The sequence below is a fragment of the Bos indicus x Bos taurus genome, chromosome 2 (genome assembly GCF_003369695.1).
Source record: "Bos indicus x Bos taurus breed Angus x Brahman F1 hybrid chromosome 2, Bos_hybrid_MaternalHap_v2.0, whole genome shotgun sequence".
Classification (NCBI taxonomy): domain Eukaryota; kingdom Metazoa; phylum Chordata; class Mammalia; order Artiodactyla; family Bovidae; genus Bos; species Bos indicus x Bos taurus.
Window position 1 is genome coordinate 79,849,952 of NC_040077.1, and position 27,117 is coordinate 79,877,068.

At 40.0% G+C, this 27,117-nt stretch overlaps 1 protein-coding gene across 5 annotated transcripts in view; it reads left to right on the forward strand.

The window, feature by feature from the left end:
• MYO1B (myosin IB) overlaps positions 1–27,117 on the forward strand; it is a 199,214-nt gene that overhangs the window by 167,024 nt on the left and 5,073 nt on the right. For 2 of the 5 annotated variants that reach the window (XM_027563136.1, XM_027563144.1), the window contains exons 18-30: positions 1,760–1,960; positions 4,576–4,669; positions 5,415–5,564; positions 9,104–9,172; positions 11,145–11,231; positions 11,496–11,582; positions 13,372–13,458; positions 17,060–17,134; positions 18,733–18,867; positions 20,896–21,002; positions 23,605–23,737; positions 24,371–24,523; positions 26,005–26,132. In XM_027563136.1, the coding sequence (XP_027418937.1) occupies positions 1,760–1,960; positions 4,576–4,669; positions 5,415–5,564; positions 9,104–9,172; positions 11,145–11,231; positions 11,496–11,582; positions 13,372–13,458; positions 17,060–17,134; positions 18,733–18,867; positions 20,896–21,002; positions 23,605–23,737; positions 24,371–24,523; positions 26,005–26,132 (1,506 nt within the window). The remainder of the gene's footprint in view (positions 1–1,759; positions 1,961–4,575; positions 4,670–5,414; positions 5,565–9,103; positions 9,173–11,144; positions 11,232–11,495; positions 11,583–13,371; positions 13,459–17,059; positions 17,135–18,732; positions 18,868–20,895; positions 21,003–23,604; positions 23,738–24,370; positions 24,524–26,004; positions 26,133–27,117) is intronic. The other 3 variants (XM_027563160.1, XM_027563166.1, XM_027563152.1) reach the window with 2 other exon arrangements.

Genomic DNA, 27,117 nt, shown 5'->3' on the forward strand with positions numbered 1-27,117 from the left:
ACTACTCAGATCAAGACATGGAATGTTCCATCACCCCCAGAAAATTCCTTTCTTCTCCTTGTCTTTCAGTGGTTTTAATGGGACTCTAAGAATTCTTAGTTAATAAACTCCCAACGTTGTGAATATATCATTTTAAGTGTATATATATATATCTTTATCTTTAGACTCAGTTTCAGATTCATTTTAAGCTCTATTTTCCCCAGACAGGTATCTTGTTTTGGCACTGTGTAATGAAAAGAAAAACAAACAAACCTCTATTTTTCACTCATTTGCCCTGATGCCTTTGTCGAAAATCAGTTGAATATATGTGTAGACATCTAGATCTAAACTCACTAGTTTGTTCCATTGATCTATTTGTTCTTAAACCAAAAAGTAAGCATTATTTTTATAAATGTAAAAAGGAAAATCATAGAAAACACCAGGGTCAAACTATGTAAGATTTAGTTGTTCATATATTGTATATGCATGTGGATTTTATTTGACAGTTATGGTGAGGCAGATATAACCATAAATGTTTAACAGTATATTAATTAAGATATAAAGATTGCTCCAGCAAGATCCAGAAATAATAAGGGCCTAAACAAGATTAACATTTATTTCTTTTTTTTTTTTATTTTTATTTTTTTCTCTAATTTTATTTTATTTTTAAACTTTACATAATTGTATTAGTTTTGCCAAATATCAAAATGAATCCGCCACAGGTATACATGTGCTCCCCATCCCGAACCCTCCTCCCTCCTCCCTCCCCATACCATCCCTCTGGGCCGTCCCAGTGCACCAGCCCCCAGCATCCAGCATTATGCATCGAACCTGGACTGGCAACTCGTTTCCTACATGATATTTTACATAACATTTATTTCTTATGTAACTTCTAAGTGTATGGACTTCAAGGCTAACAGAGTAATGTCTTCTGTGTTGAGGCTCTGCCATTTCCAGGATATCTCCTTTTATGTATATAGTCAGAGATAGCTCTCTACCATGTCAACATGCCAACCAGCAGTTAGCAGAAGAGCAAAGGGAGAACCAAGTTCCTTTTAACGACACATCAGAAGTAGCAAACATGATTTCTGCTCTGGCTAGAATTTTGGTCACATGGCCACACTTACCTACAAAGGAAGCTGGGAAATCTAGTCTTTCCTTGGGCAGCAAAGTGCTCTGTTTAAAAGGAGGGAGATAATAGGGATTTAGTGAGACAGCAGTGTTTTTAACTGTTTGATTGAGGTATGTAATATACATATACACAATCTAATATATGAAGCTTAACTGTGGAGGCTGTTGAATTTTTACATATTTCTATGCCCATGTAGCCCCATCCTGACCAAGATATAAAACATTTCCATCAACCCAGAAGATTCCCTTGTGCCCCTTCCTTGTCCATCTTCATGCCTTCCTCTCCCCAGAGGTAAAACACTGCCGAGTTCTCACTAGGAATAGTTTCTCTAGAACTTAGTATAAATGGAATCATAGAATATGCACTCTTATACATCAAACTTCTTACATTCAACAGAATGTCAGTGATATTTATCCATGTTATTGTACATAAGAGTTTATTCTTTTTTTTTTTTGCTGAGTCTGCAGTGTATTTATCTTAATGTTTTTATAAAATGATCTGGAATAATTTCAAAGGAAATGATGAGGTTTCCAAGAATGATAAGTAATATGTGACTGTGAAATAACTCTATGTGATACTTTGTAAAACATGGACAGATCAATCTGTAAGAGACAGAGTTTAAAAACTAATATTTGTGTATTCTTTCAGGTGTATCAAACCGAACGATAAAAAAGCAGCACACATCTTCAACGAGGGTCTAGTGTGTCATCAGGTCAGGTATCTGGGTCTTTTGGAGAATGTCCGCGTGAGAAGGGCAGGCTACGCCTTCAGGCAGGCCTATGAACCTTGCCTAGAAAGATACAAAATGCTTTGTAAACAAACATGGCCTCACTGGAAAGGACCAGCAAGGTGAGACATTCATTAATCACATTTAATGATGAAGTTTTAAAACATACAAATACCATGTTGTTTTCTTCACGTGCTATTCAGGCGAAACAGAATCCTATGAAAATTTGGATGTAACTTCTGGTTTGGACCGTCTTCTGTCAGGATACCATTTTGTGCCAATTTTTATTAATTCTAGAGCGCTTGGTCTTCAAGGTTAAAACAGGGCTTATCAAATCTACCTTTGGAATTTGTATGTCAATAGAACTTCTAAGATATGCTGTGGTGAGTTAGCAGGAGGGAAATTTGTGATTGATAATTGTATTTGTGTAGAATCATAGCAGGGTAGAGTTAGAGGCATCTTGTATCACTGCTTTCAGCTTTTCATTTTTTTTTCTGGAGAATTAACCCCAGAGAGAGTGAGTAGGGAGTGGGGATCGAATTCTTTGCCCAAGTCTGTACCAATTAAGAAATGGATATAGGAGCAGTTATATCTGTTCTCTTGTGACTTCCTTTGTGGCTCAGCTGGTAAAGAATCCGCCTGCAATGTGAGAGACCTGGGTATGATCCCTGGGTTGGGAAGATCCCCTGGAGAAGGGAAAAGCTAGCTACCCACTCCAGTATTCTGGCCTGGAGAATTCCATGGACTGTATAGCCTATGGGATTGCAAAGAGTCGGACATGACTGAGCGAGCGACTTTCACTTCACTTTGTATCTATCTATTCTGTAGAGTTGACTCATTGGAAAAGACTCTGAAGCTGGGAGGGATTGGGGGCAAGAGGAGAAGGGGACGACAGAGAATGAGATGGCTGGATGGCATCACTGACTCGATGGACATGAGTCTGAGTGAACTCTGGGAGTCCGTGATGGACAGGGAGGCCTGGCGTGCTGCGATTCATGGGGTTGCAAAGAGTCGGACACGACTGAGCGACTGATCTGATCTGATCTGATTCTGTGTTCTGTATCTGAATACAGGAGAGTTCACAGTGTCAGTGTTATTGCAAGTAAAACTGGATTGGAGAATATGGCAGAACTCAGGGCCATGTGGCTTTTCAGCTCATCCGCCCTACATTGCATTCATCCATCAAGTCCTAGCAGAGCACTGGACCACTGCAGACCCAAGCAGAGAGAGCTTGTGTGCTGGTGGGGGGCTGCTGCAGGAGAGAATCCAGGCCTTGTCTGTGCAAAGGCCTTTCTTCTGCTTCACCAGAGTCAGAAGTTACTCTTCTGCAGGCCATAGAAGCTTTCCCAACTACTACAGCAGGAGCAGTGTGCTGTTTAATGGGATTTTCTTTCACTGCACTGGTTGTGCCTCCACATTGTCAGTGCACCTGACCTGTCACAGGAGCATCAGTAGAATTACATGCTCACCTCGTATTGCAAGAAATTCCAGACTTACGGTGTGGTCTCTGATGCATAATTCAGTGCCCAAGTAATTAGGGTTTGGGTGCTATGTCATTTCCTACTGCTAATTTCCAGGGTATTATGGTCATTGTCTACTATAATACACAGAACAAGTATTCCTCCCTGCCTGGTATCCAGTCCACAGGTTGGTGGGGCAGAGTTTAGGGCTAAAGACTGACTTTAAATCCAGGCTCTAGGATGAAGGGGTTAGAGCCGAGTCCAGGCCCTTGCTTCTGCCCCGTAAGGCCTGTGTTCTTTTGCATTCCATTGCCTGGCACTTAGCACTCTTGGTCCCTGTCTACAATCTGAGTAGTAGGAGCAGTGCTTAAAAATGTTTAAAGGGGTTAACTAAGAGGATTCAAAATAGATGTAATTTCTTGCATACTCTTTTGGCCCTGGTTGATCCATTGTTATGAGTTTATTTGAGCACCTCACCTGGAAAATCCCATGGACGGAGGAGCCTGGTGGGCTGCAGTCCATGGGGTCGCTGGGAGTCGGACACGACTGAGTGACTTCACTTTCACTTTTCACTTTCATGCATTGGAGAAGGAAATGGCAACCCACTCCAGTGTTCTTGCCTGGAGAACCGCAGGGATGGGGGAGCCTGGTGGGCGGCCATCTATGGGGTCACACAGAGTCGGACACAACTGACGCGACTTAGCAGCAGCAGCTAATGAAATCAAGAAATTGGCTTTAATAGCATATTTTCATAGAATATGTAGTTTGAACCCAAAATGCTTTTTTAGCATTTACCCCTGGATTTGGTTAAATGTGTGGAATTCAATCTGGGAATTCTCTGATGAAAGGATGCTTAGTGAAAGAACAGTTATACTTAGAAATAGATCCAACCAGTCCGTTCTAAAGGAGATCAGCCCTGGGATTTCTTTGGAAGGAATGATGCTAAAGCTGAAACTCCAGTACTTTGGCCACGTCAAGCGAAGAGTTGACTCATTGGAAAAGACTCTGATGCTGGGAGGGATTGGGGGCAAGAGGAGAAGGGGACGACAGAGGATGAGATGGCTGGATGGCATCACTGACTCAATGGACATGAGTCTGAGTGAACTCCAGGAGTTGGTGATGGACAGGGAGGCCTGGCGTGCTGCGATTCATGGGGTCACAGAGAGTCGGACACGACTGAGCGACTGATCTGATCTGAGAAACTAATATCATGGTTTAAGATAAGATAACCTATTTTTGTAACTCAGAACATGTGTTGCTTTTATTTATCTTTATAGAGCTGGTGTGGAAGTTTTGTTTAATGAATTGGAGATTCCTGTGGAAGAATACTCCTTTGGTAGATCAAAGATATTCATTAGAAACCCAAGAACAGTATGTAATTTTGCATTTGTGTTATAATCATGTAAGCAAGTTCTTAAAGGATGTTTAACTTTATAGTGTTACCCAAGATGCTACCAAGAATGTCACATTTTTGTTTTTCTACAAATATCCAAGTGGATGGCTTAATAAAGGGTAGTGGAAGAACACATGTTTTATGAAACATCAAAATTTTTGAGCTGATAGATGGTGTAATATTTAAAAAATCAAAGAAACTGATAATACAGTAAAACCTCCCTCATTCATAAAAATTGGTGGTTAATCCAGTCTGTATATGTAATGTCTGAATTATACAGTAATTTCAGGAAAGACAACTCTACATGAAGTCACCCAAATTAAAAAAAATTTTTAAGAACACTTAAAATTCTACTTATTAAAAAAATCTGATTGAGCATTTTTATAACTGAAGAGACTAGCATGAAATATAATGAACATAGAGGTTTATTGGAAATATGGTGAAATACAAAAGTATTTAAATTGTTTGAGAGAAACCTAAGCAATCGTTTGAAGTCACCCCCCTTCTGTTAACAATTTCATTCTCATTGATAGTGTGAAGGCACATCTAGAGCTCAGTCCAGCCCTTATGTGATTTGTCATAAACACTTTGTAAAACACTGTAAAAACACTTTGTAAAACATTTGTAAAACACTTTGTAAAACATTTGTAAAACACTGTACCCTAAATTGTGTATCTTGCATGAATTCATCCAAATAGTTTTCTCCATCTGTTATTTTATTAGTTATTCAAATTAGAAGACCTGAGGAAGCAACGGCTTGAGGACCTGGCCACTCTCATTCAGAAGATTTATCGGGGGTGGAAATGTCGCACACATTTCCTGCTGATGAGAAAAAGCCAAATTGTGATTGCTGCCTGGTTCAGGAGATACGCGGTAAGAGCTCATGACGTTTTTGAGGTATAATCATGGTACTTTTTTGCAAATGTTTGTTCTGTACTTAACTATGAAAGTAACTTTTTACATACTTGATCTTCCCAATGACCTGGTGAAATGGGTCTTCTTCTGGTCCCGTTTTTTAAAGATGAGAAAACTAAGTAACAGCTACTAGATGGCTGAGATGGGGTTTGAGTCCAGGACAAGTCAGAGCTCCAGTTGAGTTCATCCCACTGTTTTCCACTGATGGAGATACATGTAGTGGAGGTCTACATCTTGAATTTGGTTTTCAGATTGGAAGAGATAATGTTATTTAACCATTTGAGTAGGGTAGGGTCAGTTTTCCCAAATAATTGGCTGTCCTCCATTTATTGTAGGAGCTCTGAAAATGGTTTTAATTCCAGAAAGCTAGTGCCACATTTTAGTAGAATTCTGGGTTTGGGTAAAGGTTTGGATTTCCTTTAGTCCTCAGATATCAGGCCCTTTGGGAAAAGGTGCGAAAATAAAGTATATTTATTTAATTGATATGGAATTTCTTTGGGGAATTTTCTTTCTCACTCAATTATAGATGTTTCATTGGCGGCATAACAGGTTTGAGGGAAACCTGAAGGTTTGCCTCTAGGCTAGGTTGAACTTGGCATTGTGTTCTCACAAAATGAATTTTAATGATAAGGGCACTGCTGCCAAGTGTATTTTCATTCTCTGCTTTTTCACTAGACAGTGGGTTGGAGAGTGAATTAAAATTGCAATCAAATCTCCTTTAAATGTGTTCTTCTTTTTCAGCTGTAGAGTAGTTTTACTTTAAAGGAGTGTATAATTAGAACGTAACTTATGCTGGCCTATTCTCGTGTAATCCATTTGAGTGTAAATTTCTGAGTTTTATAAATCAATGTTACTTAAATGAGTAAAGATAAATTACATTTAAAAGAACATCTTCAAAACTGCTTCCTTGAGTTAAAAGAGTATAACCAACGGTACAAGTGTTAAAGTCTGACCGTAGCCAGCCACATTAATGATAAATTTATTCACATGTATTTTGCAAAGGCCCAGAGGGCTGTTGTCTCCAGCCTGGCTGCACAGAGTGGTACTTTGCCCTTTGGCAGTTTTGTAACGCTCTGTTTTCTGTTTGCCTTAGAGTGGGAGGACTAACAAATAACCAATCCTCAAGGAACCCATTTTTATTATTTCTTATTTTGAGATCAATTAAAAAAAAAAAAGTTTTGAAGCATCCTAAATTTATCTGTCTTCAATTCTACAAATAGTTTTGAAACTCCTCCTCTGCCAGACTCTGAGGGAATAGCAACGTGAACCAAACAACCTGGTTGCTGACCTCATACAGTTTACATCTAGTGAGTGACAATGTGCATTTAAGCAAATAAATAATCAGAACAATGGCAGATTGTAGTAAGTGCTAGGAAGGAAATAGAGAACTGAGATCTAGAATAATGGTGAGACAGATACTACTTTAGATGGGGTGGTCAAGGAAGACCTTCTGGAAGGGGCCATTTCGTCAGAAGAATGAGAAGAAACAGGAACCGATAATAGCAACATAAAGCTTTGGTATCTCCAGATTTTAAAAAAGTCATCATATGTATTCTTAATTCTTGATGCTGAGAATTAGAATGAAAACAAATAATAGCCCAAGCTTTAGAATGTTATTTCTGTTTCAGAATTTTAACTATGGATAAAACTCAGAAACTTTGTGGGGTTGTTTCCAGACTGTACCAATAAAGCTAGTCACACAAATCTTTTGTTTCCCAGTGCATATAAAAGTTATGTTTGTGCCACACTATAATCCATTAGGTGTGCCATGTCATTATATCTTTAAAAGTACATACCTTAATTAAAAAATATTGCTAAAAAATGCTAACCATCATTTGACAACACAGAGTTGCCACAAACCTTCAATTTGTTAAAAAAAAAAATTTTTTTTTAAACTCCAATATCTATGTAATACCTCCATCAGTTATCTATAGTTATACAGGCCAGTGATTTTCCCTTGACCAAGTAAATCAAAGATTTTCTGAATGTCCATTTTCAGTTACTGATTACCTTAAAACCCATAATCTGTGGTATTTCATGGCTCCTTAAGGTGAATTTTAAAGAGAGAGTTATTTTCAAGCCATGTAGGAATTTTAAAAGAAAACATGGAGGTACCAAATGGATGTGAGAAGCAGTGGTCAGGTATTATAGGTACAGTTTGTTCCCTACAGACATGGAGTATCCTTCTGTGTGGAATCCTAGAGGTTTTCCAGCTCCTCATTTGATTGATGGGGAAACTGAGACCAATAAGGGCAGTGACTTGTCCAAGGTCCCAGAAACAAGGTCCTCTGGCTGGGTCCAGAGGGGCTACTTCAGGGTAGTTCTCAGGCCTGGAACGCTTTCCGCGGGCTTGGTGGGGAGCCTTGGACTGGGAGTCCCGTGGCTTCCATTGCCCTTTGTCAGGATCTCTGCCTTTCTCTCTGGCATCGTCTTGTTCTGCTGCTCATACATTGATAACTTCACCCTCCATCTCTTCTGAGCTTCCAGAACATAGCCTAGAGCCCTTAGAGCATCTGTCCCCCCTTAGAGAAAGTGAGCTGGGCAGTCTGCCATTTCCAGGGTCAGAGTCACAGCCTGGCTTCAGTAATTTGTTTGAAAAACTGTGAAACTTCATCCCAGGGACCCACGTTGTAGTGAATATTCCCTACTAAACACAGTCAACACTCACTTTTTCTAGAGTTAGTGTTCTAGCAGCCTCCGCTTTCCAAGACATCAGCTGGGAATTAAGACGGGCCTCCAGCCATTGACCTTGTCTCACTGACCCTTGGGAAGACTCTGACTGGGTTTTGCTTAACCTTGCCCACCTGGATAATCTCTGCTGCATCTGAACCTGCCTTTTGGGCTCGCATTTCTCTGGGACAGACCCTGTTTCTCTTTTCCACTGCTGACTGGTGTCCCCTCTGAGTCCTTGAGTGCAGGGATGCAGTCAGGGTAACATCTACATCTTCATAGTTCTATTCAAGGGCTGGATGTAGAGCACCAGCTCGATAAATAAAGTTTAGTCGATTGATAAACGTTTGCTTCAATTTGTGAGCTGATTTCCCAGCTTGAGGCAGTAAAAGCAGCAAACCTAAAAGGAATGTGGGGTGTCAGAGGCTGACGTAGTCAGTGGCATGGTGAGAAATGGAACCAAGAAGAGCACACGCTCAGAAGTAGGTGCAGAAGTCAGTGTGTATTCATTCCGTGTGTGTTCATCGGTATCTGTTGTGCATTTGACCGTGTGTTATAACAACATGGTGCGGAGAACAGATGTTAAGAGTGGTGGGTCCTGACTCATTTAGACATTAGTTAATTGTATTTACCAGCCTTGAAGCAAACTTTGAATTAATTGTAATAATTTTGGATTCTTGGATATTTTGATTTCTATACTTAATTGGTTGCCAGAAGGAATAAGGGTGATCAAGAGTTCATTGCACTAAGTGAGCTGACTCTTTCTTGGTATGTGTGTTGTGGATATGTAAATAGAACTGCTGATATCTTCCCCTTTCATCCTACAGCAACAGAAGAGGTATCAACAGATAAAGAGCTCTGCCTTGGTAATTCAGTCTTATATCCGGGGTTGGAAGGTGAGTTTGAAAGAAGTGACCCTTACTTATCTGGTGTTTTCACATTCTTTACAAAGGATGATGTCTTCATGCTCACTCTGCAGGGGAGGGCTCCTTGTCTCCTGCCCACCTTGTAAACAGTCAGATAGAAAGAATAAATATTATGGGCCAAGCTGGGGCCCTACAGCACCATGTCTTGGCTGCTTCCTGCTTTCTTTTCAAGATTTGTTCTCTGAGCAGGAAGTCCTTGAAATAATACTGTACATGATGTTGATCTCCTCTCACCTGCTATTTGCAAGGGAAGCGGTAGTCCATGAGGCTGAGTACCTGTGAGTTCTGCCAGACCTGAGCACCCCCAACCCAGTGCCTTCCATACCCTCCCTGTGACAGTCTTACGGGCTGTCCCGTCATGATTGAAAGATCCTAAGCTCTGGTTGTCTTAGTGCACCCACCCCACCTGATTCTAGGTCCTTCCTGCCAAAGCTTGGTTCAGAGTCAGCAAACTGTAGCCCACAAGCCAAACGTAGTCTACTGCCTCTTTTCACACAACCCGAGAGCTAAGAATGGTTTTTATATTTGTATATTATTATTAAATTTAAAAAAAGAGAAGAAGACGATTTCATGACATGTGAAACTTATAGGAAATACAAGTTTCATATAAATATATGCATACCTGAAGTGCAAAGTTCATGTAAAGATAGCTTTATTAGTACACTACGTCCTATACAAGACTGGGCATCTGAACAACAACAGGACATTACTATGCTCTTGTCTGACATCTTGCGTGTGGCTGCTTTAGCGCTACAACAGCAGAGTTGGTAGTTGTGATAGAGAACATATGATCTGCAAAACCAAAAACACATACTATCTGTCCTTCTGCAGATAAAGCTTGCTGATCCCTCCTTGAGTCAAAGGAACTTCAGGGCCTGTTGTTGCCATATTCCTGTTGGGTGATTTTGTGGAGGGGGCTGGATCCAGAGGGACTACTTCAGGGTAGTTCTCAGGCCCAGAGAACTTTCTGGAGGGGGAGCCTTGGACTGGGAGTCCCATGGCTTCCATTGCCCTTTGTCTAGTCCTATGGGCAACCCAAGGACTTGGTATTAATAGTTATACACAGCAATGGCCAAATATAAGTCTGAGCACACAGAGTATGTGAGATTGCTGCCTGCAGGTTTTTCTTTTGACCTTCTACTGAGTACTGGGGTTCAGATGCCCTGTCCAGAGACCAGAGGCGGGACACAAGATTCACCTCCAAACCAGCTGTCCTCCTAGCCCTACCCCGACTAAATCAGTTTCCAGAAATGACTGGAAGGAAGCCACTAGTATTGAACGAGTGAGATAATTTTGTTTTATAACAAGTTTTTAGCTATCTCTTTTGAATAAAAAGTACAACTACACTTCCATTCCAGACAGTAATAGGAAAAATGATCAAGTGGCTCTTGATGGATCATTGGAGATAGACCCACCATATACACCCATCATGTTCAGAGAACTCTTCCTTCCATCTGAGGCATCCAGTTTATATTGCTATGGTCAGATTTATGGTAAAGAATCTGCCTGCCATGCAGGAGACCTGGGTTCAATCCCTGGGTGGGGAAGATCCTCTGGAGAAGGGAATGGTTATCCACTACAGTATTCTTGCCTGGAGAATCCCCATGGACAGAGGAGCCTGGAGGGCTACATACAGTCCATGGGATCGCAAAGAGTTGGACACCACTGAGTGACTGACACTTTCACTTTCATCAGAGTGTGGGAGGATGCTGTCTGTCTGAGTGGGGCTACACTGTCATGATTGACAATGTCTTCATTTACCTCCTTCTCATGGTCCATTTTGGGCTAATGAGCAACTTTTCCTTTCTTTAAGCTGTTGATTTTTCACTTGAGAATGGGAATTATGACTATGTTTTCAGGTATTTTCTTTCAAGTCACTGGATACACGGGGTTTGCTTTTTGGTTGATTTTCGCTCTTTCTGGATCATTCTGTGTGCTTTAGGCCCGGAAAATCCTGCGGGAACTGAAACATCAGAAGCGCTGTGAGGAAGCCGTCACCACCATTGCAGCATATTGGCACGGCACCCAGGTAGGCCAGAGACCCCCCAGGATAGCAGTGGGTCAAGAGTGACTTGTGAAACAAGGGACCCCCTCATTCGGGTTTCACTGGCTTAAGCTCCTGAGCACGCGTTTGCCTCTTGCTCTTTCCAACATTTTGGTGTGGGGTGGTGGCTCACGCTTTTGTATACTGTTTGATGGTGACCGTGTCTGTCTTCCTCTTTCTCCACTGGGAACCAGCAGTAACCTTTCTTGCCTTAAACTTCTCTGTAAATCCTTTTCAAATGCATCACAGGCGCGAAGGGAACTGAGCCGGCTGAAGGCGGAGGCTAGGAATAAACATGCTATTGCAGTTATTTGGGCTTACTGGCTTGGATCTAAGGTACTTGAAATGCATATCCCATCACTCCCATCCTGGAATCTGCAATAATCAATCCATGTTTCTAGCATCTCAGGGGATGGAGTCCCACGGTTAACAGTGGCGCATGTCCTAGCAGCGAGATTTAATAACCCTGGAGATGTTCATGCCAACAGAGCACGTTAGGAAGCTAACTCTAAGCACGTGTAGGCAAAAAAAAACACTCTAATTGCTTACTAATGAGGTACTAGCGTAGCTGCTCTTTTTTAAAACTCAAATAATGTGCATGTGTAGTTTGGGAGGAGTTTTATTTGTTTGTTTTTTACCCCCTTGATGTGTCCTGGCGGTTTTCTAAAGGTGTTTTAGTATGTGGCGGGGGCATGATGGGAATGTTTAATTAAAATTTGGGTTTTGATTGGTCCTTGTAACATTGATAATAGAAATGCCTTTAATGCATGCTTGGCAAAAATATTAATCCATGAATGAAATTGGTTTTTAGGCTCACTAGAGCCGCTATTGATTATTATAAGCAAAATATTATATGTGAAAAGAATGATCATCTGTGATTTAGCAGAAAGCTATGTTCGTGCAAAACTAGCTGTAATTGCCCCTGAAGAATCCCAGGAATTTCGGCATCAGCTGTTTGTGTTCAGAAACAAAGGCCTCCTGAAATACTCTCACTAATCCCCAGGCAGAGTCGTGGGCTCTGTGAACATTTCACATACCCCAAGGGACGAGCATTTTAGATGTTTTCGTTACTTAGAAAAATCAAAGGTCATCTCTGCTAAAAATGTGAATCCCAGTTAGAAACTCAAATACCAACGTAGTCCTATGTTTTTAAGTCTACCTTGTCAGCGTTATAAACCCATGTTGTGAGAAAAATGAGAAAAGTCAACATTTGCCTGCATAAAGATCATAACTTGCCACAAGCTAACCAAAGTTGTTCGTTTGTGTTTGCCCCTGAACATCTGTGTGCAACCAGCTAGTTCCTTTTATAAACCGAGGGAACCGAATCAGAGGCAGAGGGTCTCTGGACGGTGGATTTCTCCACTGAGTGAACTCATTTCCTCGTCTCAGTACTATGATGTCATGAAACATGAGTGCCTGTCTGTTTTCATCTTTTAAAACACGCCTCAGATTAATTTTTCCCTCAGTTTGATTTTTAAACCTGTGAGTTTTCACTTTTTATCTTGCTTCTATATATGTCACTGTTTGGGGCCCTAGCTAATATTGAATTTTGATACATGTTACTTCTAATTTTCCAACTGCAGAGTTTGGGTGTTTTTTTTTTTTTTTTTTGGAAGTTCAGAGAAGCAACCTTTATTCCTTCCAGTTTTTTAAATGGTTGTTCACAAGAGTTATGTTTTTATATGTTCAAGTGAATGGACTCGGAATTTCACTGTGTCTTTAGCCCCATGGACTGGCAGCAGAGAGGAGTCCACAGAAATTATTAGGTGCCACTTACAGTTCTGAGGCTTTGATGAGGGAGGGAGTGAGAGAGTGTGGGTGAGGATGTAAGAGGGAAAGAGAACAGGGGAGAGAAAAGGAACGGATTGGAAGGAAGGGGGCAGGCTGGGAGTGTTTCCCTCGGGTCCCACATGCATTGTCCTGCTTGGAGACAGAGTCTCAGTGCCCTGAAAGTACACCAGCCTGACACTGATGCTTTGGATTTAAATAATTGTGCACCATTTCTCTTTCATTCTGAAATCCTGATACATAAATTGGCTCTTCTGTTTGGTGGGGTGTCTTTTTCTGGTCATTTGTGCTATCTGCATTGGGCTGTCTCTTTTATTTACCATCTAAAACATTCTAGGCTCGAAGGGAATTGAAACGCTTGAAGGAGGAGGCTAGGCGTAAGCATGCAGTTGCTGTCATTTGGGCTTACTGGCTTGGACTGAAGGTACTTCCTCAACAACTTCTTTCTGTCCACGGTGACTCGATGTAGCCCTTCTAGCACCTACTAACCCTGACCAAATGATCAATTATGCTTGCTGATGGTCTGCACAATCTTTTACAGTGGCACCTTGCCTAATTTGGTTTCTTTTAGAGAGCAAACCTATACACTAAAATTTTCTGATTTTATTGCAGTGTCTTTCTTTAAGTAATAGGTTTAAAGTAATAGCATATTATTTAACTATAGTAATGTAGCATATTTTATTCTTTGTTATGCAAATTCTATTTAATGTCCTCTTCATGAGGATGAAGTGTGTTTTTTTCCCCATTTGTGATACAGAGTTATAGCAGTTGAGCTAAAAGCTGACCCACTGTCTGCAGTGACCAGGCTGGGGATACTGGGCTTTTGTTTCCCTTTATCCTTCTATTCTGTCCCATTGATGGCTCCTGGAGCAGAGCTTTCTTCAAACTGGCCATCAATCATTCTAATTGTTCAGCATAGAAACCAAAGGGTGTTGCATAAATGTACAGATTTTGACAAGTAAGACCAGCAGTGGATCATTCAGGTTAAAGAGAACTTTAGATTCAAATGCATTCTCATTTAAGGCAGGGTTTATTTCAAAGAGGTTCTTACTGCTTGAGGTAAGGATGCAGGTACCTAAATATGATTAGGCTCTGGAAAACCTTGAGAATGACCTTAGGCAATACAAGGATTTTGTCTTCCTAAGAGTCAATAACTCATCACTGTAGGGAGCTATTCATATTGTCATTGGGGGGATAATTAGGCCCTTTTTTGATATTTGCTCTTCATTCTTTTTACTTTAATACTGTAATAATTCACTTTTTTCTAAATATTTGAATATTATCCAGGAAAGCATTAACTCTGAATCTGAACTGAGTTAGCAGTATCCATAAACTCTGCTTTTAAGAGTCTGTATTTTTCCCTGAAAGTTTAGCCTATAACTTTGAGTAAATTAACTTTTTTATTATAATGAATATTCATCAAATTTTGAAGTAATTAAGAAGTAACTTAAATATGAATTTAAGATGTTCTATTTCAAGAATTGAACAAGTTCTGAAATGACTTTTTTAAAGTCAAAATTGAGGATTTTATTTCCCGTTTTATTCACATTCTAATTTGCATCTAATTTTCATAAAAGGAAAGAACAAACAGCATTGAGTCAGGAGTTTTACTCTCTGTAATTCTCTGTACCAGCAACATCACATTTGTCTTCGGTTTTCTGGATTTAACTAACTGCACATATGATTTTATATTTATTATAATACTTTCATATTAAGAGTGTGTGCTCGCATCATATAAACCAAATTCAGTTTGTAGGTGAATGCTATTTTAGTTAGTTAACTGGCCTTAGTATAGACATAACTGTCTTTTTTCCCCCAGTTTCCACAAAACAGGAGTATTTTAATGTGTTACCATAAAATTATTATAAGATTAAATTTCTTTGAAGTTTAAGAATGTAATAATTTTGTATTTTTATGTTTTTAAAAAAAAGTTTTGTTGGTATGAACAGTAGTTTTGCCCTTTTAAAGGATTTGATTCTTGTGGAGTTATTACAAAGTGGACCCTTTTTAAGACCCCTGGGGCCCAGGAAGGGAACCCATTCTGTGTACCGTCTTGTCACCAGGCATCTTCTGTGTGTAGCTGTATTTCAGGAGAAGGGGCCTGTCCTGTATCACAAAGCATGTTGCATTGAGCTCAGTTACAATGACATTCAAGTGTATATAAATGTACAGTCAAGTACATTTCTAAGGATATATTTTCATGAAACCTCACTTTAACTTCTCTGCTTTTGTACATTTTTATAATTTTAGGAGCCAGTTAATGAATATCATTTTTCTTCCTGTTCCTTTTACCCTTGTAAGTTTGAGATTGAAGGGAATCCCCTAGTGGTCTAGATGTTGGGACTTAACACTCTCTGCTGAGGGCCTGGGTTCAATCCCTGGTTGGGGAACTAATATCCCATAAGCCACATGATGAGCCCCCCCCCCAAAAAAAAAATTTTTTTTTTCATTTTTAAAAAAATAAAATAATGAAACATAAACTTTAAAAAATTTTTTTGAAATAGTTATAAACAACATGCTGCATACTAAGTTACTTCAGTAATGTCCTACTCTGTGTGACCCGGTGGACTGTAGCCCACCAGACTCCTCTGTCCATGGGATTCTCCAGGCAAGAATACTGGAGTGGACTGTCATTTCCTTCTCCAGGGGAATCTTCCTGACCCAGGGATTGTGTCAGGAATCCTTATGTCTCCTGCGTTGGCAGGTGAGTTCTTTACCACCAGCAGCACCTGGGAAGCCCCTATAACCAACTCCATGACTACAAGAGAAATGATCATCAGTAATGTGAGATATGAATTAAAGGAAGAACAGCCTACATGGTGTATAAGAGAATTTTTAAACTTTAAAAGTCCATAGGTGTAGAGAATAAGTCTGGTACTCAAATGCCCAGAGGCACCAGACGGGTCACATGAAGGAAGTAACAGATGAAATGTGGGGAAGGAACACAGGCCTCCAGCAGTTTGGAGCAAGCAGCTCTCTTCCAAAGGCTGCTCTGGTTCACTCAGTTCTTGCTGTGTGAGAATGGGGCTTCCTGTTGCTAGATCTTAGAGAATTGTAAGAGAAATCTGCAGTCTGAACACCTATGTCAAAGTCTTAAAGTGCATATAAAATATTTTTCAACAAATTGAATTTGGTTACTTGGTTGCTAGTTTATAGCCCCTAATACAGAAATATTTTGAACATGTGCTGTTAAACCCAGAAAGCTAAGCTATAAGAAAAACATAATGTCTAAATTATTCAAATAGGCAAATATTTTGCCAGATTCTAACTCTCCTATTTATAGCTGGATTATAAACATTTTAAATATTTTCCCCTCAATTATGAAACTTAACTACCATTCATTCATTTGACAGACACCTCAGTTATTTTATTTGTTAGACACTAGCATACAAAGTAAATATGACAATATAGCAGAGAAGAAATAGTAAACTAAAACTAATACGATGTCTTAAGTGCTGTGATTAGTATTAGTAGAAAGTTTGGTGGGAGTAGGAGTGAGAGAAAAATTAATGTAATTAAATGGAAGATAATGATCATTCAAAAGCTTCCTTTTACATTCTTATTTTTAGTCATATGCCCTCCTCAGTATGTAGTACTCAAGTCCTGTCTTCATATGCAAGTCTGTTTGAAACTGCCATATATTTCCTCAGGCATTTCTTGCCTTTTAAGAACAGTTTGAAGTGAAAATTACCTTATGTAATTTTTTCTGAAATGTATTTTGATTTTTGATAGATTTGCAGCTATGCCTGTACAGTGTTTCTCATCAGATCTTCAGGCTGTTTAAAAGCTAGTTAAGAGGATTTAAAACATCAAAACATTCTGGTATTATCTTGCATCTCTTAATTTATTTTCCTCTGACTTAAACCCCACTGTCTCAATATGCTTCAATTACTTTGCTGTATCCAGAAAGACACTTGTGAATTTACTTCTTCCACTTAATTTTTGGTTTTAATAGAGGTGTGTCATCTTTATGGGCATCTGTTGGCCACACACTAACCTCTGTATTCTGCTGCTTCTTTTTAAAGGTACGCAGGGAGTACAGGAAATTCTTCAGAGCCAATGCCGGCAAGAAAATTTATGAATTTACACTGCAGAGAATTGTAAGTTTATATTTTATATGTGGCTAATTAGTATTATTGGGTTAACTAGTTCGTAGCACTAACTCAGTAGTATGTGACTTATCTGGTAACAGTTAAATTCTAATTGTGACATTGACGTTTAATATGACCTTTTTTTATCATCACTCCTAAAGTTCAGGTAAATTGTGTCAGAAAGAGGCCCATTAAAGAATATTAATCAAATATTCTTTTTTTGACAGAGAGAACATACTTTGGGAAAAGTGAACCCAAGAAAGCCAGGTGTCTCAATTCAGGCTACTATGACAAAAGTGCCATAGACTGTGTGGCTTAAACAGTAAATGTTCATTTCTCTGAACAGAAACGTTCATTTCTGCACAGCCTCCAGGGTGCTAGCACGATCTGGGCCTGATGAGGGCCTCTTCCTGGTTTCCTCACATGATAGAAAGAGAAGCAAACTCTTTCCTGTCTCTTCTTATAAGGACACTAATCCTATCTTGGAAGTTCTGCCCTCGTGACCTCATCTCAATCTCATTACCTCCTCAAGGCTCCATCCCCTAATACCATCCCATTGAGGGTTAGGATTTCAGCACAGGAATTTGAGGGGAATGTCAAGATCTTGGCCTGCTAAACTGCCATGAACCACTGCAGAGCAAGGTTGGCAACACAGACTAGTGGGTGGAGGGGTGTGGGAGAGCGAGGCTGTGCCCCTCTCCCAGGATAGATCCTAAAGTTCTCTGTTTTTCTGCGAATAGATGTAGTGCTGAAGAGTGTGAACTCTGGAGCCAGCTTGCTCCACCACTCACAGATTTGAAAGCCTCGTTTTGTCATCTGTACAGTGGGGATAGTAATAGCACTTAACTTGTAGAGTTAGGGTAAGGGTTCAGATGAAGTCACACTGTAAAGCTCCCACAGTGCCTGACCCATGGTAAGTGCTCTAGAGCAGTGCTGTCCAGTAGAACTTTATGCAGTGGCAAAAATGTCCTGGATCTTTGTGGTTCAGTAGAGTAGTCACGGGGAGAAGGCAGTGGCACCCCACTCCAGTACTCTTGCCTGGAAAATCCCATGGAGGGAGGAGCCTGGTAGGCTGCAGTCCATGGGGTCGCTAAGAGTCGGACATGACTGAGCGACTTCACTTTCACTTTTCACTTTCATGCATTGGAGAAGGAAATGGCAACCCACTCCAGTGTTCTTGCCTGGAGAATCCCATGGACGGAGAAGCCTGGTAGGCTGCAGTCCCTGGGGTCGAACAGAGTCGGACACGACTGAAGCGACTTAGCAGCAGCAGCAGCAGCAGCAGTGTAGTCAGGAGCCATGTGTGGCTGCCTGTTAGACATTGTAGCTCTCTAGTGTTGACTGGTATTCCTATTGGTGATAATAATAAAATTAGTATTCACATTGGTTACTTTTCTTTTTCCTTAACCATTTGGTGGAGCTCAGATTTCTCAAGCCAGTGAGAATAGTAGAGTAGAGACTTTTCAGAGGAGTTACAAAGTTTTATGGACCAGAACTTGCTAAATTCCACTAAAGACTGGTTTCTTTGAGTCCGGTTTGTATTAGACAGTGTTTTCTTTTTCTGGTGTATTTGACTTACCTGGTATTTTTTGTCAAACCCAACACAGGTGCAAAAATACTTCTTGGAAATGAAAAATAAGGTGCCTTCCTTATCTCCGATAGATAAGAATTGGCCATCGAGACCTTACCTGTTCTTGGATTCTACTCACAAGGAGCTAAAAAGGATTTTCCACTTGTGGAGGGTAAAAACCATCTTTTTCTGTTTTTTCAAAGATGTCTTGCTATCTGTTTTGAGTGTTTGCAAAGGGTAATGTAAAAGCAGGATTTTGAAGTAAGAAGCATGCTTGGCTATCTGTGAGAATTCCCGGCGCCCTCAGTGCTCCTGTGATGTCTCCAGGACTGCATTGTGTTTCCCATCCAGACTAGTTGCTTTCAAGTAGTCCAATTTTTTGTCTTCATCTGTATGTGAAGAAATACTACTGGAAGTAGAAATAATAAAATTCGAATATCTTCATGTGAATAGTAAAGTCTCACAAATTACATGAGTTTACTTTCTACATAGAACTACATAGACATACATGAGAACATACACGTTCTGATGGACTGGGGGGAAAAGCTCTAAATTCACCCAAAAGACATTAAAGAGATTAAAATTTCCTTCCCCCTGGCTCTCTGAGTAAAAGGGAAGCTGAAAATCTATTTGATTTGGCCTTATATTTTAGCTCACTTAATTTTACATGAGCACATAACATGTAATTTAGGTGGTGCTCAGTGTGGACTCTGTGGGGTACTTGTTTGTATAAAGATGGACTTTATTTCAGTAACTTAGTTGGTATGTGGAATGGTACAATTATTTGTCATTTGGATAGAATGAAGTCTTAGGTTGAAGGGCTTGTATTTAGTGAGTGAGCAATTGATGGATACATCTTCCAGGAAACTCTTTCCTGCTCAGTGCTGGGACTTGTTCTTAGCTGAATCATATATATATATATATATATATATATACATACAGAGAGACATTATCACTAGTCAGTGTAATAATTGTTCCCAGCACAGCCTGTGGAATGGAATACTAAGTCCTGTTCTCCTACTTAGTGAGTCAGTTTGGCAAGATTTGCCATTATCTCAAGGTTCACTTCCCTCTTTGAGTCTGATACAGAAACTATTCCAGAAATAATGATGGGAGGTTGTGAATACTAGGCATCTGCTCCGCCTCTCCTTTCCCCTGGCTCCTGAATTTTGCCCTTACCTCCCTTGGTTTGGGGGTGGAGAGAGAGAGGGATGCATTTATTCCAAGGGTGGGCAGTAATGCTGATGATCCTTTATATGGTCATGTGGGTGATTCTCACCCATCTGTGAACTGGATTTCTTAGAAAGTTCATCTAAAGAAACTGGTCCTGCTCCTCATGCCATCCCCCGTCTCCTTTCAGTACAATCTCAGAATCAGTGTGAACGGGAGATTTCTCAGGTCCTATGTCCACATTCGGGCTTCCCTGGTGGCTCAGTAGTAAAGAATCTACCTGTCAATGCAGGAGACTCAGGTTCGATCCCTGGGTTGGGACGATCCCCTGGAGAAGGAAATGGCAACCCACTCCAGTATCCTTGCCTGGGAAATTCCACGGACAGAAAAGTCTGCCAGGTCCATGGAGTCACAAAAGAGTCTGACATGACTGAGCGACAGACAACAAGAAACAACAATGTCCATGTCATGAAATGGTAATGGAGGATTTGGAGCATTGCTTTTCAAACTATAGATCGTAACATATTTGTGAGTCATGAAATCAATTTAGTAGTATTACTATCAGCATTTTGAAATGAAAATAACAGGATACACAACATGTAGACAGGATAAGTGCTGTTTTGTAAAGCTTTTGTGTCAATTGTATATATGTGTGTGTATAAATATGCACGCTGGGCTGTGATGGACCATGTTTTTCTTCCTGTGAGTCTCTGAAAGAGTGTGGATATCCAAGGGCTGACGTAGTGGGAGGAAACGGTACTCCCAGGAGGGCCCAGGCCAGAGAAGTTCTTGTATGTTTTGAAGAAGCATCGCAAGTTCTGCAACACAAATAGTAGTTTTTATGACATTTTCCAAGACCAAACTTTTAAAACTCAAGAAGGAAAAATTCTCTTGACCTTTTAATGAATATCTCATACACGTTTACTCTTATTTTTAACTGCTGTTAAATTGGTTTAGCATATTTAAGGATGAGTAATGATTTACTTATATAAGTGATGTCTTTTTTTCTTCTTCTTTTCATATCTCACAGTGTAAAAAATACAGGGACCAATTCACAGACCAACAGAAACTTATCTATGAAGAGAAGCTAGAAGCCAGTGAACTCTTCAAAGACAAGAAGGCTTTATATCCATCTAGGTATTATGATTTTACTTTACCCGTAAAAATCAATATTTTTAAAAAGTTTCTCAAATGTACTTGTAGGCATTTTCTAGTGGGATTTGATTTTAGTGACACACAGATTTTTAATTTCATGAATTATTTTGAGCTTGGCTGGATATGTTGTTCAGTGGCTCAGTTGTGTCTGACTCTTTGTGACCCGATGGACTGCAGCACACCAGGCTTCCCTGTCCTTCACTATCTCCCGGAGCTTGCTCAAAATCAAGTCCATTGAGTCGGTGATGTCATCCAACCATCTCATCCTCTGTCGTCCCCTTCTCCTCCTGCCCCCAATCCCTCCCAGCATCAGAGTCTTTTCCAGTGAGTCAGCTCATCACACCAGGTGGCCAAAGTATTGGAGCTTCAGCTTTAGCATCAGTTCTTCAAGTGAATATTCAGCTTTGATTTCCTTTAAGATTGACTCGTTTAATCTCCTTGCAGTCCAAGGTACTCTGAAAAGTCTGAATATGAATGTAACACATTTGACCAAGAGCTTTCATACTTAGCATACTTAGAGAAACAAGATCACATGTGTTGGTTTTACTCCCTTAGCATTATCCTAAACACTTCCTAAATAATTAGAAGTTGTCATTTAAAATGAAAATTGTCTAGGCTAATAAGAGATTTACTTGGTAAATTCCTATTTGTTTTCCATTGGTTTCAGAGACTAGCTGGTTTCTGTTGACAATCTACTGTAATCACCATTCCAATCTTCCCACTTTAACAATTTGGGTCAGAATCTCCTTTGTAAAATAAATGAAGAATGAGCCAATCTGTCACTTTCTAGCGTTGCCTGGACAGTGGCCTATATTGACCTTTGGTCAGCTAACTCATTGCCTCCGACTTCACTGGCCTCTGCAGTAATTTCAGTTCCTTTATTGTAGACATCAAGTACTCAGTAAAAGAAGGAAAACCAACTGCAAGTTTGCCAAGTGAAGTTCTTGGTAAAAACTGCTTTATCTGAATGTTCTTACATCTCCCAAGGTCATCATTCCCGTCCCTCCCCCCACCACCCCAGAATTCCTATCCCTTTTGCATCTGGTATTTATAAAAAAAGTAGATTGTACAACTTCAAGCCAAATCTATAACAACTTCTAGCTTTTTCCAAAAAAATGTCTTAGAAATAAAATGCATTATATGCTAAGTATATTCACATGGACTGCATGTGGTATGTGTGCAGGTATGTTCTCTATGTCTACCTGTATTTGAAAGCTGTTCTTCTTAAAGGATTAAATAAAAGTAAGTTGCCAAACTCATTTGCTTTAGATATTTTAGTAGCACAGCTTACTTGGTTAGCTGATTTGGCTGCTTGAGGGGGCATACACTCCCCTCAGTCAAACACAGTGCCTAAAACCAATGGTATTCAAAGTGCCTGCTGTATAAAGCATATTCAAACAGGTAAACTGTCTGTATGCTTTCCTCTCCGACTTAATTCATTCAGCATTTTCTTTATGTATCTTTAAATTGTAGAGTAACCTTCTTAATTAACATTCCCTGTGGATGACTCCTTAGAAACTGGAAGGAGGGGGAAAAAAAACATTTTTGAAGAAACAAATTTCCAATACTATTAGCACTTTGTATTATTAAAAACATGTTAGAGTATGAACAACCACCCAAAAATGTTAATATCAAGCCAAGGCCTTTGGGTAGTTTTACTAGTTTTCAGGGACGGTGGCGTGCTGAGCCTCCAGCATTAATTGAGGTGGAATCATGTACGCGCCCACTCCTGTGTGAAGCGGCTGCTCTTAGGGTGCTGGCCTTTCCTATCCTGGAGCTGTGAAACCCTGACCACCTACGTGGATTTTCTGCCCTGATCCTCCACCCACAATGCAAGCATTTTAAGTTGCATTTGCAAATTGCCAGAACTTTATAGCTCAAAGTGAAGCCGTGGTTTTTTCTTGGCGTCTTTGAAGAAGTCATCCCACAAGTCTTTAGGAAAAGAAATCTTGATGTTGGGTGCATGATCGTGCCTCTTGCAAGAAGTAGTTTGTTTGGAAGAAAACTGCTCCGATTCTGAATGTTTACCTTAGCCACTTGTGTCCATTTAGGGGCATATCCTAAGAGGAGAGGCCAATTTTCCTTTCACATATGGCCGGCTTAGAGCCAGAGTTATATGGTAATGTTAAGTGCTCCAAAGTTTTCTTCTAAAGTGGTTGCTCTGGATCTGTTCTACCCCCTAGAAGGCCTGTCGCTTTTCTTACTCTTTGTGAGAAAATGAAAATTTTCTTTGGGGCAGGAGATGATAATGATCTGTGCCCTCTTTATCATTGCTCTGTACTGTTTAAAGGCGTTAATGAATCCTGTGTAGGCAGCTGTTAACTTTATATTAACAGACTGGAAGAAATTGCCTCTTCCTTCCCATGAGGCCATGCACCTGGGTCTTGACTGTCCTTCTTGGGACAGATTTCTGTCTTGGTTGTTCCATGTGATGAGATTTTTACCAAAGTCTTCCCAACCAAATGCCATGGTCACATCAAAAATGTAATGAAGTTTGAATTTCAGAATCAACCAACTCGTTACCTTTTTCTAGTAGTACTTCCATCTGAAACCATTTCTAATGTGAGGAACTTTTTTCCTTCAGTGTTGGGCAGCCATTCCAAGGGCCTTACCTGGAAATCAACAAGAATCCGAAGTATAAGAAACTCAAAGATGCCATTGAAGAAAAGATTATCATTGCTGAGGTTGTGAACAAAATTAACCGTGCTAATGGGAAGGTAAGAATGCTAACCCTGGAGACCTGTAATGACAGTTGTTTCAATTGGGACAGTTTTCTGAATGTTAAAATCTGCATTGTAGAAAGACTCAGACAGAAAACAAACACTGTTATCAAAAGGGAAAGGGGCGAGGAGGGATACATTAAGAATATAGGGTTAACAGATACACACTACTTTATATAATATAGATAAACAGCAAATTCCTACTGTAAGGAACTATATTCAATGTCTTGTAATAATCTATAATGGGAAAGAATCTGAAAAGAAATATGTACACAGAGTGTATGTATAACTGGATCACTTTGCTGTATGTTTGAAACTAACACATTATAAATCAGCTATACATCAAAAATTTTTTTGCATTTCATATTCTCTGCAGAGTTACTGTGAAGGAAGCTATTTTCTTTCGCCTTTAAGCTTAGGTGGAATTTTGCTCATTCTCTGAAATTTTTGCAAATTGAAATAGATTGTCTATGTTCTTTAGTGTGTTTTCAGTTTACATAGGTGTGCAGGCTGAAAAATACTATTATGAGATGTGCATTTCTACAAATAACTAATGCCTGAAACACATGGACAATTTGGGGATGTTTTTGATCTTCGGTTTTATATCCTTTTTTGTTTCGTTTCTCGTAGAGTACATCCCGTATTTTCCTCTTAACAAATAATAATCTGCTTCTTGCTGATCAAAAGTCTGGACAGATCAAGTCAGAGGTTCCCCTGGTGGATGTAACCAAAGTATCCATGAGCTCACAAAATGATGGCTTCTTTGCCATCCACCTCAAAGAGGTAAAGCTTCAACTATTGATTTGACTGAAAGATTTCTGCATTGGTCCAATCTCTCAGCCATTGATTTAAGATTTTCCACATGCCTGTTACTTGAAGAATATATATCCTTCTTACTGATCTGCAAAATTGGGCTATATTCACTCTTACATAAAATCTCAGGCTTTGTTTTTCAGTAACTAAATAAGATTAATGACTCTTATTGACTTGTTCACTTGAATTCTCATTTCATTGAGTAGCTTTTTGTTTACACCCAGTGTTATGTGCATTATTTTGAGATAATGCCTAGAAATATCAAGACATTTAAAATTTTGCTTCCTTCTATTGTTTCTTGTATCTCCTAAATTGGTAAATGTCTTTTTGTCCCTACTTAATTTGGGGGTTTTTTAATTAAAGGATGCAACTATAGTAAAACAATGCCTAATAATTTTGACCTGAAGATTTTTTGATGTCAGCTTAACCAGGACCGCCTGGCTTGAATTGAGCAGTTAAAGTGTAGACTCTGGCATTGGTGCCATTAACTTTACAGTGACTTTGGCCAAGGTATTTAAACTTTAATATGCCTACCTAATTTTTCTTCTCTTAAAATAGGAAAAATATTAGTACCTACTTAATAGTGTTGTTATAAGGGTTGAATGGAACTATGTAAAGTGCTTAGCATAGTACATGTCACATAATAGTCACTGAATAAACAGATGTCAGTAAATATTAACATATATAGAGACATATACTTAGCTAATAGATAGTAGTCTATCTAACTGATTTTGAACTTAAAAAAAAAAACCCATAAGCTTTGTTCAGCCTGTTTTCCCCACTGTGGATTTTAACCTAAGGGAGCATATTATTTCATCGGTGATTATGAACCTCGATTATATATTAAAATATGCTGGTGCACAGGCCGTTTCCCCAGTCCAACCAAATCAGAGTTTCTTGGAATGGGGCACAAGCACCCTATTTTCCAAAAGCTCCCCAGGTGAGCCCCTTGTGCAGCTGAGGTTGAGCCTCTGCCCTAGAATATTTGTTGCAAGCGTTGTTGCTGCTGTTCTTATTTTTTTAACCAAATCATGGAGGAGCTTTTAGAACAGCACTTTCAGGATGAGTTGTAGGTTAGGCCAGTGAGTGTTCCAACCTGAGCGAGCAAACAGATCACACATGAGCCTCGCTGTGGAAGCATCTGCCATAAGCCTTTGATCAGGCCTGACTCAGCATCTGCTTTTCCAACAAGCTCCCAGGTGGTGCTGGTGGTACTTCTGGTCCATCGACCAGCTTGGGGTGACAAGGGCTTAGGTGACCTTACTAAAGTGCTCTGAGCAAGTTGGAAGAAACGATGACTGCTCTTGTCATCATTGTTGATTCGGAAGACTTGACACCAGTAGCTGATGTTTTAAAGAGACTGTCAATGTGTTTTCAGCCAAACCTGTAAACACATACTTCCCGAGCTGTCTTTAATTACAATTAGCCTGACTCTTGGTTTGTTCTTTCAGGGCTGTGAAGCAGCTAGTAAGGGAGACTTTCTCTTCAGCAGTGATCACCTGATTGAAATGGCCACCAAGCTCTATCGGACGACTCTCAGCCAAACCAAACAGAAGCTCAATATTGAAATTTCTGATGAGTATGTTTATGAATTTTTTGAATATGTCTTTTCAGTTTCAGCTTTATTGTTTGAGTTGAGGGACCTGGTCTCATTCATTTTTACAGCTACTACTTATTGAGCCGAGTATGTGTTCGACATGTGTTCTAGGTGATGGATGGGCCGCGAGTGACACTGACCAAGTATCCACGTTCACATGCCTGACATCCTAATAGAGGACACAGATATGCACAAATGAAATAATAAATAGGTGGCGTGACTTTGGTTAGTAATAAATGCTGGCAGAGGAAAGAAAAGCAGATTAAAGGTCAGAAGATGTTATTTTTGATAGGGAGACCAGGGAGGCCACTTTGATGCGGTGGCATTTGAATTGAAACTGGAATCCAGGGAGACGCCTTCCAGGAGAGGCAGCAGGTGCAGAGGCCCTGAAGCAGGAGTGGACATTGTTAGAGCAAAATAGGCAGTAGGGGAAGACCCTGGAGCAAGAGGCAGGGTCTGTGTAGAGCCTAGAGTTGAGATTTTACTGAGGATGATGGAAAGCCACTATAGGTTTTGAGCAAGAATGTGACATAATTAGATTTATGGTTCTCAAAGATCTCTCTGCCTGCAGTGTGGAGAATAACTGTAGGGAGGCAAGAGTGAAAGCAGAGGAAATAGGAGCTTCTCCGAGCTGTCGGGTAAGGATGACGAGGCTTAGGCAGGGGTGTGAGTGGGAGGCTGTGAAAAGTAGTCAGGTTCTGAATGTAATTTGAAGGAAAACAAGAGAACTTATTAACAGATTGGGTGTTAGGTTTCGGGCATGAGCCCAAAATGGTACCATTTACTGCAGTAGTTGACACTGAAGAATGAGGGGTTTGGGGGTGGGGGGAAGTCAAGAGTGCCATTTGGGAATGTGTTAGGTATTTGATATACCTTTTTCTCCATACAAAGTAGAGTTATGAAATAAGCATTCTGGGTTGACAAGGGTTCACTAGTGTTAAGACTGCTGTGAATCTGAAATCTGCTC